Below are 16823 nucleotides of genomic sequence, written 5' to 3' on the forward strand. Positions count from 1 at the left end.
AAGGGGTAAGGAGATGCAGTGGACAGTCCAAGCTTCTTGGAGCATGGGTTCCATTCTGGATTAGGTGATGCATTTTAACATTCTTTAATTTGAGCTGAGATCATTTCATGTTTAACAGTGACCTGTTTCTGTTTGTAAACATTCTGAAATCAGACCAACAAATAAGGATTGCAGTGGAAGGGATCTTTTCATGCACTGCCTAACTACCAAGAAATAACATAAGTTATTGGCCAGGAATAAAATTATTCAAAAATGCTTCAATTCAGCCTGTCTTCTGTATTGGTGGAATTGTATTAAGTGTGTTTTAGTACTGTCATTTTCTGTCAGATTGAGTGTGTGTTTGTAACATGTTTGAAAGTGCTGGGATTTAAGTTGTCATGATACGCAGCATTCCCATTTTTTGGTTAACTTGCATTTTTTGCTATTTGACCTCGTGACTTAGCTTACAAACCTTCTTCTTCTACAGAGCAACGGAACACAGATGAAGGTGGAACTGGTGGTATTGATTTCTAAAATTTTATTTTTCTGTTGTTTTGCACTCACTACTAACCTTTTAAACTTGAGTTCTTCAAACTAAGGAAAACCATCTTCTTATAGGTCTTTTCCTGGATCTTGGACAGCTGTGCAACAAATGTGATCCCTAAGTAGAAAGCAGCTCCCCTCATTTTGGCTATCCCTCCCAGCTAATTCAACTACAGCATAAGTCATGGCATCCTGAGGGAATTTTCAGGGAAAGGCTATGTGCATTTGGGTTTTTAAAGATGTCTGGATACAGCACAGGGAGAAGAGAAATTCTTAGTGGCAAGTATTTGAATATAAATTAGTTCAGTAGTCTAAGATTTGGGGGTTTTAAGGGTAATTTCAGACCCTTTCATTGCTTCCTAATTTGCTAAAAGTATATGGTAGGGCTTGGTTTGTTTCCTTCTTGCTTTGTTTTACCAGCAGTTGAAGTAACATTTGCAAAATCAAATTATATATTGCTGAAACTTTGTGAAAGGGAATGGGTCTCTTGTGCAGTTTGTTACTTTTTCCATGAAGGGTTTTGCAAAATCAGGGCTGTCCCAATTATCTAAAGATAATTCCAAAGATTAAGTGTGTTTTCATTAGATTTCTGGCACTTTCCAGTGCACAGACTGAGCCATTCATAGAAATGCTTTGGATCACTGATACATCTGTTTAATAAGCGAAATTATTTCTTGCAGCTAGTTTGAGATGAAAACTCTCAGCTGAGACCCAGCTGAATCTGAATCCTGACAGTCTGTGCATGCCCACAGCATTACTAATGCAGTGCAGCTGTCTGTGACACAGACAAGTGAGACTTGAAAATGCAGTGAAGGTCTGACTATGACTACTCTGGCAACACAGCAGAAGCATATGTATTTTAGTTAACTTTTCTCTTCCCTTCCCCTGGACATCATGAGCCCCTAATTTTCTCCAAAATCAGCCAGTTTGGCTGGGTTGGTTTACTTGCTTTACATGTGTTCCTTGGATACATATATAAATCCATTTACTGTATCTCACACTACCAAATATCGTTTAACCTTGAAAGTGGAAAATCACGTTTGACTTACGTGTTTAAGGAAGTGCTGGGTTTTATTCTACTGACAAACACAAAGTAATGTTCTTTGCACTCTTCTGATTTATATGAGGAAATGAGCGTTGTCTGTCCTTTTTGTTGTGGAGGAAGATCTTCAGTGCTGCTGAAGCCTATTTAAGATAAAGTATTTTCCAACACCAATGCTCCTGATATAATAATAGGTGCTTAAACTGTGACTTATGCATCATAAAGCAGCTATGCAGATAGTTCAACAACAGTAGATCAATTTGGATAACTTGGCAGCAATCTGGAAGAAAATTGCTATGGTGATAAACAGATAATGCAATGTCCTAGTTAAACCCTTGTGCACCCACATTGTTTTAAAATTGTGTTTGATTTTATGCTAATGTTTCAAACAGGAAGCTATGATGTGTGAGGTGGATCATGTGGAACCATGACTGGTTTTACATTTCTTGTATTTATTCCTATTTCAGGGTAATTCTTTTTAACTTTGAGAGCTCATTACTTAATTATTATTAAAAATCTACCCAAGCCATGTGGGATACTTAAGTCCAGCTGGCTTTCTAAAAAATACTTATATGGTCCATTTTGTCCTATATTTGCATAATTTCTGGAAAGACAGCAACTACCTTTTTTTCTTTTTCCACTTAAAAATGACACCAGATGAGCTCTGCTCCATTACATCATTGTGGCTGAATAGTGCACCTTTTCTACCTGCACATCTAGAGCAAATTTCAATGCAATATTATATTTCCACCATCAAATTCTGTGGCAGATTTGGGATTAAAGCCCCATTTCTTAAAATGAGAACTATTTGGGGAACTGATTTCAAATATTCTTTAATTATTTTATGACAGAAGGCATTCTTGTCTATTGTATGGCTGTGCAAAATGCAGAATCAGGTATGGCTCCCATGAACTGGGTCTGTTAACAGTAATATTTAGGAGCATTGAGCGACAGAGCAGTTTTGGGTGCTGGTGTGCTCTGGAAAGTGAAGCCCATGTAATGGAACATTTCCCTGACCATCAGCAGTTCTGTGGGATGTTGAGTGTGATTCATGAAACCACACCAGGGATCCCGCTGATGGTGAAATGTAAAAATTGATGAAAGCCTCAGAGTCAAGTGTTACATTAATGGCATTGCTGTCAGTGCTAAGATGAAACAGGCAGGGTGTGGGTCTCCCAAGAGAAATGGCCAGGCTGTGCAATAAAGCATCCTTGATGACAGCCCTGGTAAAGGGGGTGTTTTAGTGGTGCCTGCTGAGTAGAACTAGAGATTCAGGTGCAACAGGACTGGAGATGTGCTATTAGAATAGAAATGGGGCTGCCAGAGTCTCTCCTTGCTAAATAAAGAGCTTCCGTGTCCTAGTAGAAATTTGGAAGAAAGTGAAAGATAGCTAATCTTATTTTATGTAGCCTAATGTTATCCAGCCTCAGGCAGTGCTGCAGCACCCTCTCGCAGTGAAACCCTGTGAGGATTGAAAGCTTCTCATTCTGAGTGATTTTCTTAAGATCCCATGTTTCCCAGCTCCTTGCCCAGTTCCAAGCCCTGCTGCATGGCAGACATGCTTTCTTTAGCTCTGCTGCTGCAGTTTCCTTTCCCCCTTCCGTTAGAAAAATAGAGAAGTTGGTGTCACATGGGCTGTGTGCTTCTTCCATTTCAAACCCCCTCGATGAAGGTTTTCTAGCTTTCCCCCAAAAAAGATATTTGAGGTACTTTTTCAAATGATGTTTTGAAAATAGCTACATAACAAGACTGACTGGCTCAGGAATATCCTGTCTCTCTTCTAAAGCATTTTTTTCTAGTGGAAAGAGCTTTAAAATTTGCAGAAACTGTACTGTAAATGAGGTAGGGAAAAAAGTTGAGGCCATCTGATCATGCAAATGTATTGATCAAAAAAGCATTGACCCCTTTACCAGGGTCCCAGTAGGTGATAGACCAGATCTCAGGTTTCATGCAGGTGCTGAAGTGCTAAATTGAACCAAGAGAAATTTGTGTGAATTGTCTCTGTGATGTTTGGAGGCCTTGGACTCAGTTGAGTTCAAGCAGGAGCCAGGATTTCCTTTTAAGAGCAGACACTAGAGGGTAGCCTTCCCCTTCCAAAAGCATCCAAATACATGAATTATGAGTTTCCTGATTTTTGTATATAAAACCTCTTAAGGCTGTTTAGTTATCCCAGTTCTCAGGCTCCATTCATAAAATGCCCCCTTTTTTTTCCCTTCTTTTTGATGTTGGGAAAGCATCCGCTAAGCTCAGTTCTTCATTTCTTAACTAGATTCAGTAGATCTCCCTCTTACCCCATGGTGACTTTGCTGTTGTTCAGTGTCACAAGAGCTTCCCATGGGGCTGTCCATAGGAATCCTGATGCCCTGGCTCTGGCTTTAAGGGGTTGTTGTAGCATGCTGCCTCTGTGGTGAGTAGTGCTGCTGTGTCCTTTGGTACTTATTCACTAATGAGTTCAGATTAATCATCTTTGCTGTCCAGTATGTCAGTAAAATCGATTACTTGTGTTAGATGTATAGAATTTCGTGTGTTTGTTATGCTGGTCCGCACCACTCTGTGTACATTAGTGTTTTCTGCCTACTGAGTTTCTATAGCAACAGGTACATGCTTTTCCAAGGCTTTCACACTCTGGAGTAGTGTTCATCCTGAAAGTACATTATTTGAAATTAAAATGCAGGTATTTATGGGCCTTTTAAGAAACTTGCAATTCTGCCACACGAGATGTGATTTTTATGTGTGTATATATGTCTGTATACACATACCAAAAAAAAAAAATTAATGCCTCTTGTGGCAGTTTTTTTTTTCCTGGAAGAATTGCAGATTTCATAGGAAACATTAACTTAAGAGTAGCTTTTAGAGAAAAATAGGCAATTTCTGAAGTACAGCAACCTTTGCAAAGCAATCAGAAATAGGAATGCTTTCTTGTCTTTCCTCAGGACTTGGTTTTATCTCTCCAAGAGAATTTGTTTTGGTTTGAATTTATTAACTAGTGATTAAAAAACTGTTTTGATATACCTATGTGACAGGAATGAAGAAAGAAATTTTCCAGATTTTGTTGTTATTTTCTCTGTCTTGCCAGTCTGATAGCAACACACAACCTCGGTAGCTTTTGTCTTTACATGTTAGGGGCACAGGGTTTAAAAATCCCTTGTTTGCACACATATGCATAAATCCTAACATGACTCCACTAAACTCTACCTTTTCTGTGCCTGTCCCAGCTGGTGCTAATGGTATCAAGCCTGTTCGAAGGAAAACAAAATCATTTGTGTTTCTCATTGAACAAAAGTGGAAATAGCTTTCAGGATGTAATAATGCTTGGAGAGTGAGCTCTCAGCAAGATGTGAAAGGCTCAGTATGAAGGCGAGTTCTAAAGTTATCACTTCTCTCCACAGCCAGCAAACGCTCGCCCTCCACAGCCAACCTCAAACAGGCAGAGGCTGCCGTGAGCAAACGCCTCTCATCATCTGCAGCACTTTTAAACGCCTCAGATCGAAGTAAGTGTGGGTTTGTGGCTGCTGGGAGCAGGGCACTGCTGAACTGGGGCTGGGGAGGAGACAGGAGGTGGAATGAAACTCCTCCCTCCTCCCCTGCTGTGTGACTCACTTCATATTTTGATCTCAGATGCATTTCATGTAATTTGTTAATCCAGCTTGACTGTTCAGGGTTTTGACCCAGTTGATGTGATCTCTGTTAGAGGAGAAGAGCAACGGTAAAAATGCTGGTTTTTTGTTTTTTATTTCTGTAATTCTGTTACTAAAGTCAAATCTTGGTGAATGATCCACAGATAATTTCCCATCATCTCTATGGATTTGCATGCCTTAATTCACACCCTAAAATTTCAGCAAAATAGAAATAGTACAAAAATAAAGTTTGCCTTGTTCTGTTAGACAGCCTCAGTCATTTGATTGCCAGTGGGAAGGGAAAAAATAACCTTAATTTTGACAAGGAGTTGTCCTAATCTACTTGTTAAGATAAATAAGAGCTATTTGTCAGTGCACATATTTTGGCTTGTTTTAGCGTGAGATTTTGTTATGCAGAATCTTCCCAGAGTTTCATAGGAACCTGCCTGTATGGCAGCTAGGGAGGTTTTTGCTCTCAGTGGTTCTTTTTGTTTTTTCTAAAATGATGAATAAGCTAAAAGCTGTTTAATACAAAGCAGATTCAGCTAGGTCTGTGCTGCAGTGTTCTGCCAGTCCGCAGCCTCTGATCAAGCAAACTCTGCTAGAGGAATCCCTGACACAGACACAGCTAAAGGTGGTTTTGCTGGTTTTTTTCGGAAGGTGATGCAGCAGAAAAATTTGTGCTCATACACTGTATGCTTGGTGGGGAAATCAGTGACTGTATCTGTACTGGCAGGGGCTCTGAGTCACTGGAGGCTGCTTGTGATTTTAAATTATATTTATATATTATGTGTCTGCAGGGTTCAGCTCTGGGTGAGTCAGAAGCAGGGCTGTAAAGTACAAATTAAACAGCTTACAAAGGAAGTCACTAATTATGAACTAATTGGGATTGCTTTCAAACTTACTGTCATACCTTGAAATCCTTTGTGAATCTGTAGTTGCTTTGGAGAAAATACTCTTAGGTGGCCTGAAATAAAACAAATTTGGACGGGACTCCAAGTGATCTACGTGGTCAGGATGTCACGGTTGACTTAGAGTGATCCTGTGCTCTCCATCTGACACTCGGGGAGAAATGTCTGGTAAAAAGATGGGTAAATTCAGAGGACACTAAATACAGTCACAGAATGAACCAGATTGTTTCTGTCATGCATGTTTGCCTGGGAGGGTGGAGGAGCAGAATGTGGAAATGAGAAGATGATGCTTACCCTGGATCAGTGGAGTATCTCCACTTAACACTGTGTTCTGTGTTAATTCTAGGCTCACTCATACTCATAGAGATTGTGAGCAATAGCCTTTTAAAATTCTCGTGTATTTTAAAAGGTGTACAAATATGGCCTCAGTAGGTCAAACAAGAATCTCTTGTGACTGACATCCTGCTGCTGTGATCAGAAACATGCAGAAGTATAAGAAATAATGCTTTATATAAAGCAATTCTTCCCTGATCCAGTTTTTCTGCTTCTGAAGAATTCAATATTATAAAGTGACTTAATCATTCTTCTCTCTCTTAGGGAAGTGGGGCAGGTGTTGGAGGGGACCTCTGGGCTTTTCAGCATAATTAATCCGTGCACTTTGACTTCCAGGTACCACAAAGAGAAGTGCCTCATTAAACAGACTGAATAACACAGTTCCTCCACATTCCCAGCAGTCAGCACCCAAAGGTTCGCAGGTGGAACAGAAAGGTGCTAGAAACCTGTTTGTTTTGAGAATTGGGAGGCAGTAAATGGGATATTTGAAGATGACTTGAAACCATGTCCCAGTTACATTATAAATGTTTTCACTCAGGCATTCATGCAGTCTGTGCACTGTGGCATAAATACCATTATGCACATTACAGTGCCAGATATTGGGTAACTGTCTCTAAACCAGCCTTATTCCTCTGAAAAGTGGAAGGGTGGGGGGAAAGCAGACAAATAGTAGCCAAACCATTTAACTCATGAGAAAACAGTGCTTCATAATGATGCATTGATGGTTTTAGCTGATTAGGAAAAGCAAAGCATGGGATGGCAATTTAGAAAATCATACATAAGAATAACTTGTTAAAAATAATCTTCCTTACGCTTGGTCTCTAGGAGGAACAGAAAAGAAGAGGAGCACATCTTTGAGTAGAATGAGTAGTAAACTCCAATCCTCTCCAGAGCTAGAAAAAGTGAAAAAGGAAGAAAAACCAGGTGGTTGCTTCATAAAACTGATTTTTTTAAAAGCCTTTAAAGTTTGAATAGGCTTAATTTCACTAGTTTCCTAGGTTCTTAAATTTCTAGGACTTTTTAATGGCTTTTTAGTTACCCAGTGTAAAAGATAAAATGGTAAAAGTTAATTTTTTTACTTTTGGACAAAAAAAGAAATCCTTTAAGAAGGCCTTTGTTAAATTACACTGCAAGCAGATAGCAGCATGTCTCTCTGTGTAAGAGAGCAATGTATGTGAGAGCTGGTAGGTTTACGTGTCAGAAATGGTAAAAATGTCACTGCGTTGCTCGCTTCGTAAAGTTAAATCTTACCTTTGCTTTTTTAAGTTCCCTTTCATTATTCAGTTTAAAAGCAACTTCTCTGTTCCTGCTGCTGGTGTAAACCATGTGCATGCAGAAGGAAGAAACCTGTTCTTATTTCAGTCTCTTTTGGTCTCTGTATTCCCCCCTAGGTTACAAATAACCTCTTTCCTAGGAACTCCTCCTAAACCTGAAGAATAGTACCTTCTCTAACATGTTTTATCCCTCTGAGTTAACAGTTCTGAAACTTTCCTTTTTAGCAGCTGTTGCCAACAGTTGAAATTATTTCTGCTTCAGAATCTTTCCTGTATGAGAGAATGATGGGTGCTGTCCATGTGAATCTGAGTGTGCAGGCAATGCTTGACCATAACTGCTCACTTTGACTGGAAAGTCTTGCGTTTATTTTGTCATAACAGCCTTTCCTGCAATCTAGAGAATGTAGCTCTGAAGAGCTCAGTCAAAAAATCTCATACTTTGACTGGATTCAGCATTCACCTCTGTTGTACACGTGCCAGTCTCTGCACATTAAAATGACTTGTACTAAGCAAGGCAAGAACATGAAGTGCAACATAAGAGATTGCAGTGTTTAATCCTTCTGTGCTTTTAGTTTGGATTTCCCTCTCCCTGACTTCAGTATTGTTCTTCCAAAACTGTAATGATTTGCAACAATGCTCAGTCTTCCTTTGCTTTGTACTGCTTGTCTTTTCCATGATATGATTTCATGTTGGATCCTTTTTCATTTGTTCCTGTCATCCAGCTCGTCGCTCCCAGCTCAGTCCCCTGGACAGTAGCGTAATCAGCCGCCTCCTCGCCCCCACACAGGCCTTCCTAGCTAGGAGTAAAAGTGCTGCTACCTTGTCGGCTGATGGACAGGACCCCTCAGGTAACAGGAGGGCAGCAAAGCCTCAAAGTCTTATGCAGTTGCTCCTCAAGCAAGAACTTAGATGATAGCTGCTAACTATGCTGCACTTTGGTCTGAATCAGACAGTTAATAGATGGTTCTGTGTAATATTACTTACCTAGTATTTTCTGTGGTCATTAATACCAATTCATATGCTGTGCTGCATGTTTACTTTACAAAAACATAGAATAATAATGGCTTTTAAACTCCAATGCTGGTTTACTTGCTCTGCAGAGAACCAGATGCTGGTATTCGTTCTGGGGCATTTTTGTGTGGATTTTTTAACTGACAGAGATCTGCGTTTGTACCCTCAAATCAATATGAGACATTCTGGTTAGAGCAGTACTAGGTAATAGAAGGAAAAAAAGCCCCAAACCTATAATTTCAAAGTGCAAAACCTAAATTTCTATAGGGGAAGAAACTCTTGCAGGAACGTGACAATAGTCAATGACAAATATCTTAAGTACAGGAAACCCTGAGCTGGCTTTGTTCAATTGATAGTAGAATTCAAGGTATAATAGGAGAAGAGAGATATCCTGGCTTACTCAAGCAGTTTTGTATTGGTCCAGACTGAGCTGATGCGTCCACACTGGGACTCAGTTTGGTACTAGAGCAGGCATTTGCCTTGTGGGCAAGCCCCCCTAGTTGCATCCCACATGTCCCGGAATTGCTACTGGTTAATTAATAATGTCCCAGTAAATGCATCTCTGGAACCAATGTGGAGTCCTTTCTCCTCTTTTACCTTACAACTTGAGCTCCCAGTTTTGCTTGTTTCCTCTTAAGTATGTTACCCCATCTTTATTTTTTATCTTATACCACTTCACTTGGTCCTTGTCGGTGATGGTGACATTTCCACACTGTTCCCCTTGTCTAATAATCAGTTTTTATTTTTTGGTTTGTAGTCAATAGTCATACTTTTACACACCTCTGTATGTGCTGCTTTTATTTTACCATGAATACTTCAGTTCATGTCATTTGGGGAAATACCATCTTTTGTTCTGTTATTGTTAGCATGTGGCACTCACTATTGCTGAATTAAAGATACATTTTTATAAGTTTATTTAGAGGTACTTTTTTCATTTCAGTAGAAAAGTACCTGTGCTTTAGCACAACCTGTGCACAAACATAATGCAGGTCTCCTTGCACAAATGCTGCAAATACAAAAATAAAATGTATTTTCCATAAAGTTACAAAACTAAGTGCTGGCATTTGTCACAATTTATTTGAATAATAGAAGAATCCAATATCTAGTTTTAGAATATTTTTGCATTATGTGTGCTTATCTGTCTATGATCATGTTAGTGAAAAAAGTAATAAGATAAAATTAATTTCAATATCTTATATGTGAAGAGATTGACACTTCAGGTAGGAAAGGTATCGTAGTTAAATAGTTGACCTTTTCCTCTTGATAGATTTCTTTTACACCATCTTTGAGAAGAAGGAAGGTTTCCTCCTTGAGTATAGAGGAAACATGCTTAAAATCTGAACCTGTCATGAAGAAATTGTCAGGAAATATGCTAAGCCATTAAAACTGAAGCATTTGTGATCAAATGCAACTTGACTAAAATAAAAGTAATGCTGGTGTACTGCAAATTTGGTCCATTTTTGGAAAAGCATTTTATTTTTATCTACTCCGGACTGCTGCTTTCAGAGTGATTTTATTCTTGGTGCTGTTGCTTCCCAAGTACTAATTGTGTGGTGGTGGTGTCTGTCTGTGACCCACTGCACTGTGCACTGCCTGCGGTGTTTCCCTGTATGGTTTCTAACACACACAATCTCTCTTTCTCTTTTTCTCCCTCTTCCTTCTCTCCTGTTCTTATGCTGTGCGCTTGGTTCTCGTTTTGTCTTGTCAAATTCCTAACTTTTATAGAATCTCACCTCTGTCCTCGTTCAGCTTCAGCCAATTCCATCAATTCCCCAGTCCCAGCTCCTAAAGTGCCGGTGCGCAGCCGTAGCATCGACAGGTTGAAGTCCTCTGTATCTTCATCTGATGCAAGTTCACCTGATTCAACCCAGGTTTGTTGAAAACCCACAGGAATTAAGTTTCTATTAATCTGGGGGGTTGGGACAGCTCAGGATGGGATCCTGTTTTACCTCTTTGCTGCTGCTTTCAATAAGCATTAATGAAATGTACAATATCATTTGCCTAAAAAATATACAGTATTAAAATCAAATTGGAATTTTATGGTACTTGATCTCTCTTGTATCTTGAAGGCATACTGTTTGCTGCTTGTGGTTCCCAAAGTTTAATTTATGTAAAAATTAAACACTGACCAGGTTTGTATTTTGGAACACAAAGGAAATTCAAAGTGCATCTTGTTGAGAACTTGTTTGTTTGTTGGAATCACAGCTCCTCTGTCTGCAATGTATTCTAGAGAGTCAGCAGTATTTTGGTTTTGTGTATCTTCTAGAAATCAGAGACAGAAAAACCATCCCCAGGTTCTGGTTTGAGGCGCCCTCCCTCACCATCTGTGTCTGCCCGTAGAAGATCCCCCTCTCCTGCTAATTTGGTGAAGCGTCCTCCGTCCCCTTCTGCAGTCAGGTATGTGTCCCAATTAAACCCCTTCTGCAGTCAGGTATGTGCAAACACCTTTTATTCAGCACAAAATGAAGGCTGCTCCCTGTCTCAAGACAACTGAGCTGTTAGTTTGGATGACCTGTGCTATACCTTGTTTGTACAGAAAAGACTTCATTTGGGGTCCAATTTTCCTTTCCCACAGTAAGGATGCAGCTTTTACTTCAATCTTTGTTGTGCAGACAAAACACACCCTGATTTTCTGTGCAGTCTGTGCTCTAAAACCAACAGGAAGCCTGCAAGCTTTTGAATAAACTGATCCACCTGTATTAGTGTAGGAAGTTTCTTGGATTGGAATCATGAGGTTTATCCTAGATGTGGAGTAAATGGCTATCTGGGCTAGCAGTCCTGTTTTGATGTTAGCCCACTAGTAGCAAGTCTCGGTAACTTGGGTGTTTCGGAATCCTGGCTTCAATTTTATGGGGAAGGCACCAATAGTTTGGGGGTGGATTTATTTTTAAAAGTGAGGTATGTAATCTAAACTAAACAAAGGAGACTGCTGTCCTCAGATGCGTGGTTGAGGTTTTCATTGTTAGCTCTGAAAAATAATCTTTATTTCAACAGACAGAAGACTCGCCCACCTTCACCTGGCATGTCGAAACAAAGACCACCATCTCCTACTCCAGTCTCTAAATCAGCACCCATCCAGCGTCCATCTCTCACACCAGGTGTTACAAACATTACCAAAAAGAAAACTGAAGCAGAGAGCAAACCAAAGGATAAGAGCACAGAAGGAACAGGACAAGAACAAGGTGCTTCCCCAGGCTTGGAGAGAGATGCAGGAGCAGCTAGCACAAAGACCAAAGAAGGTGGGTGTTTTCTCAGTGTCTGACTCACTCCTGCTCAAGGCCTCTCCAGTGTGTGCTAGGACAGGGGAAACAACTGGCTTGTGAAGCACAGCACTGGAGGGTAGGATGCTTTAAGGCAGAAGCTGTTCATTGCTGATTATATAATAATTCTACATGGTATGACTTTGGGATGTGAATTTTAATGCAGTAGCTGGTTTATTTTACTTGGAGATGTAAGTCAGGGGCTTTCAATATTACTACTTGTACTGTAATTTTAAGAAAAGGAGAAATCCTCTTTGCCTTTTGGGCTTTAGCTGCTCTAGCTGAGGGATCTACTAGCTTAGGTTTATAAAGTCAGTAGTTAAACTACACAAAGGTCTTTCAGTTCAGTTGGTAGTTCTTAAAATGCTCCTGTAGAGACCTGCTTGGAGGACAAAATCAGCTCCTGTTCATCACAGGCTGAGAGAGAGTTTTCACAATGCTCGAAGGCTGCCTCGGCCTAAGTTCCAGTGAATGTGTAATCACTACTGCCTTAAGAAGAGTGATCAGTTCACAAGTCACACGGAGAAGTTACCCTGGTAGATTAAGGAGAGCCATATACCACATAAGCAATTAGTGTCCTAGTCCTCTTCATTGTGTCACATGAGCCCAGCCTCTGTCCCTCGCTGGGAAAAATACCAGCTGCCATCTCCAACAGAATCTGGGAGAGCCTTCTGGTGAGATCTGGCAGGCAGTTCACTGTGGAGAAGGACTATGGGAACCCTTGGCAGGAAAAGGAGGGATCTTTAGAATGTAAGTTACAGCCAGTGGGCAATACTGGGAGTGAATCCCCCAGACACGAGGTAAGTGGGATTATGTGCTTGCTGCACGTTAATGCATGTGCAGTTCCTGTGTGCATTCCTCGGCTGCTGCTGTTCTCTGCTGCCACTTCTGAGGCTCCTCCTGACACTGCTCATGTTGGATGTGAAGAAGTGTCATTCAGCTGAAGAACTCATGGTACAGCTCTCTGGGCATGTGTTCCTGTGGAAGGAAGCCTGGCTGTCAGAGGTGGATGTTTGTACAAAGTCACACATCCGTCTTTGGTGTCACGTCCTTTGTCTTCGCGGTCAGAACGTCCATCCCTTGATGTGCTGCCATACTGTTGATAAATGTCTTGTGTGCCTCAGAGCATCATTACTTCTGATCAGTGTCATCAGTTGGTTGTCATCAGTAATTCTCCATAACAATGTGTCCTAGTCCTGTATCTTCCAGTTACTTTGGGACAAGAATGTCTGTCCTTGTTCCTTGGATGCCTGATCTGTCTCCTCTCTACACTGACTTCTGAAACTGTATTAACCCAGTTTATCTGTTTCCCTTTTCATTTATTTCTAATCTCAAGATACTCATCTTTGTAGTGATTCCTACTGAGGCTGGGCAAAGCTCTTTTTCTTTGACACAGAACAGAAGGAAATAGTGGGCATGTTCTTCAACATAAGAGATTATTTAATGTCTCTCTTTGAATTTTTGGTACACTGCAATATTGCTATGTGAGGCAAATTTTTTTTTCTTAAAAAGTTTCTTTCAGTTTTCAAGGCAATTTTTATTTTACACATCTGTGTCAGCAGTTCACCCTGTAGGTTGGTGCAATTCCCTATCCCAGACAGCTTCTGAAGTCAGAGCGCACCAGTGAATGGCATGTGGCAAATCAGTCTCTAAGTCTTGTAGGTTTAGCCTAATTTGAGCTTTGTGCACTTGTATCTTCATCCCATCTCTTCTCCTTCAAACTGAACTTGTTTGCCTGTTGCTGACAGCAATCAAGTTTTTGTCCTGTTTTTTGTGTCTTCCTACTGCAATATACTGTTCTGCAGTAAAACACTTTTTATTTTTCAGTGACTTGGAGCAGTTGTCATTTCTGGCAGCAGTCTCTCGCAGCTTCTCTGAGAATTAAAAGGCTTGTTCAACTTAAGGCATAGGAAGTGCTCCTTCATGAGCTCTCACCTTATGCATGATGATAGGTAATAAACTATCATGGAGCCTCACATTTTGTATCTGAGTATTGAAGACTTTGAAATATGATTCCCAAATTAATTGTGAGTTAATTATTTACCTTGAAATCTGTTGGAATCTTCCCTCCATCCAGCTAGTACTACATTTTGCAAGTGTTCAGAGATTGTTTCTCTTGCCTGTTTCTCTCTTTCCCCTTCCCTTCCAAAAAGGTCCTTTGATAAAAAGGCTGTTCTTACCAGTAATGACTAGGAGTACAAGGAAAAGGAAGCTGAGTGTAAAAGACTGTCAGAATTTTCTTAGGGTGTGCAAGCAATCATATTGGGAAGTCTCATGTCCTGCCCTATGGAAACAGGCTCTACAGGGGTACATGGAGATGAAAACAATATTGAAGTATCCATATGGAAAGCATCAATAAAACAGCAGAAGTGAAAATGCAGCGGGAACCCCAACCTTTTCTTTTGTTTTTTTTTCCCCCTCTGTTCTTTCCATATCTGCAGTGTTCTGAACTGTTGTGACTAATTTTCTTCTGTCAATACCAGATAATCGTATTTAAGCTGTCATTATCACGTTGTAAACCTACAACTTAAAAGTCTACAACCTTTAGGCTTCTTGCTGAGCATTAGGTTGTCTTATTTAGGTTCAGTTTTGAGGAGGAGAAATAGGTTAAACCTGACATTAAATGTTAACCAGATTTGATACAACTGGGAGAGATTGCAAATGTGCAACAAAAAATGGCCTCTGCTGTAAAAATTGAGTAATCTGAACAGAAAGTACACTCATATGGCAGAGGAAGAGAGAGACATTTTGACTTCTTCATGGCTGTACACTGACAACAGTAAATGAAACAGAATATAGGAAGAAAAGCATCTGCCTTTCTTGAATAGGCAGATCTGCTAATGGTTTTTACAAATGAAAAATGGTCTTGCTTGCTCAGGAGGAGGAGGAGGACCCCTTTTGACTGAGTTCAAATTTGGAACAGTCGTGGCTGGTTTTTGTTAGTATGAACATGACTGCAACTTTTTCCCAAATCAGAAGCAATGTGTTGTCTGGGGAGGTGGTGTTTTCTCAGCTTTGGATAAATCTAAATGTTAGAACACTCTCTGTGCCTGCACTCCGTCAGTGCTGAAATGCTTTTCCTAGGACTGCAAGAGCAATTTTTATGCACAAAAGACAGCCATGATTCAGCTGCTGAGAGTTTGCTCTATGTAATTATACCCTGCAGCTGCAGGTAGTGATTACGTGTCCATGGGGGCCTAAGCAGCTTTTCAGGTGTTAAAGTTCCTATTGATGACATTGTGTTTTGAATGATTTGTCTTCAGGTCAGAAGCGAAACAAGAGGTCAAACCCTGATGTCATAGTTCATTAAAATTACCTTGACTTGAAGGCTTTATGAATGTTAAGCAACCATGTATGTGCTGATTTTTGAAATGTTCAGGAGAATGGCAGGTCCTCACCAGCATTACGATGCTGCTGCTCTACTGACATCAAGAGCTAATTTTCTGAATATTCAGATGATGAGTTCTTAAATCACATTCAAACAGAAATATTTCTAGTGAATGGGAATAACTGATACAAATCAGAGTTCTTTCAATATATATATAGAGAGCAGCTGGATGGCAAGATGGTTCGGTCTTTTTTCCTAATGTTAATTTATAATAGTGTCTCTGATGTTCAGACACCATAACACCAATCAGGTAATGAAGAAACATAAACAGCAGGACCTGCAAAGATCTACTCGCCAGGTGGTTGAAGCTGTTTTGATCTCCATGTAAATGGGAAATTGATTTGTTGCTAATGTATAGAAATACGGTATTACTGAAGTCATTAGTATGTGCCTTCGGGGCCAGATAAAATGATGATTATTTACACCCTAAGATACTCTATAAATATAAAGGCATGAATGTTAGTGTTATGAAACAAGAAAAATAAAAGAATGAGAATTTCTTCTTTAGGGTCATGTGCATTCAGTTTTATTAGAAGGAAGTTAAAGATATTTCCTAAAGCAGTATTTTTTCAGTTTTCTTTTCAGTGTTCAAGTGTTACAGAAATAAGGGTGTCTTGTCAGAGACATGTTTTTAAGTGCTGTGATAATTGGAGAATATCTTTAAGTGCATCATATGGAATATGGCTGGAACATTGTTGAAGTCAGCTGTTACTATATCAGTGTCAGTGCAATATCATGGCTCTGCATCTTCAGGGCTCCCCTTTGGCTCTTGCAGGCCTTTAGATAACAGTGCACTCGCTGTGTGATGAGCAGTGATTGAAAAGATACTGAATCAGTTGGCCATAAGATCTAATCTCACAGCGATAAACATCTTCCTTAATTTTAAGTTACCAGAGCTTTCTAACAGCAGATTATTTTAACTTCTGCAGAATCAGGTAGCAAAACAGTAGCAGGGACCACCACAGCTGAAGAAGCTGCTAAAATCTTGACAGAGAAGCGACGTCTGGCACGGGAGCAAAGAGAACGTGAAGACCAAGAAAGAATTCAGAGACAGGAAGAAGAAAGGTAACAATTGTGGGGAAGGAAGGGATGCTTTCAGTGGTGGGGTGTTATTGGAAGGGGCACTCCAGCCATGTATGTTTTCTAAGTTTTAATTTAAGTCCCTGCAAATATTAATCCAGTTACTGAAGCTGAGAGGCACTGGCAACAATCTGGGACAGGTTGCTGTGTGTAACATCAGTTTGTATATCAGTATATATGTAATGCACAGTCCCTGTGAAATCACTGCTTCTTTTTCCTTCCAGTCACCAGTGGGGCTTTTGTTTCAAAACTAGAATGTGCTTTTTGCACCACTTGTGTTTGGTTTGTTTGTATTTGGTTTGAAAGAGTTGACCTCTCTGTATTAAACTTTCCTTTGATCAGCTTAGGCTGTGGTTTGATGGTACCTTAAATCTCACTTTAGTGA

At 40.0% G+C, this 16823-nt stretch overlaps 1 protein-coding gene across 1 annotated transcript in view; it reads left to right on the top strand.

Moving 5' to 3' along the window:
- MAP7D3 (MAP7 domain containing 3) overlaps positions 1 to 16823 on the top strand; it is a 43799-nt gene that overhangs the window by 18922 nt on the left and 8054 nt on the right. The window contains exons 6-14 of the mRNA XM_069015142.1: positions 467 to 499; positions 4954 to 5055; positions 6762 to 6860; positions 7251 to 7349; positions 8422 to 8547; positions 10436 to 10581; positions 10977 to 11107; positions 11705 to 11949; positions 16288 to 16423. Of these exons, the coding sequence (XP_068871243.1) occupies positions 467 to 499; positions 4954 to 5055; positions 6762 to 6860; positions 7251 to 7349; positions 8422 to 8547; positions 10436 to 10581; positions 10977 to 11107; positions 11705 to 11949; positions 16288 to 16423 (1117 nt within the window). The remainder of the gene's footprint in view (positions 1 to 466; positions 500 to 4953; positions 5056 to 6761; positions 6861 to 7250; positions 7350 to 8421; positions 8548 to 10435; positions 10582 to 10976; positions 11108 to 11704; positions 11950 to 16287; positions 16424 to 16823) is intronic.

Source organism: Aphelocoma coerulescens, chromosome 4A, assembly GCF_041296385.1.
Source record: "Aphelocoma coerulescens isolate FSJ_1873_10779 chromosome 4A, UR_Acoe_1.0, whole genome shotgun sequence".
NCBI lineage: Eukaryota > Metazoa > Chordata > Aves > Passeriformes > Corvidae > Aphelocoma > Aphelocoma coerulescens.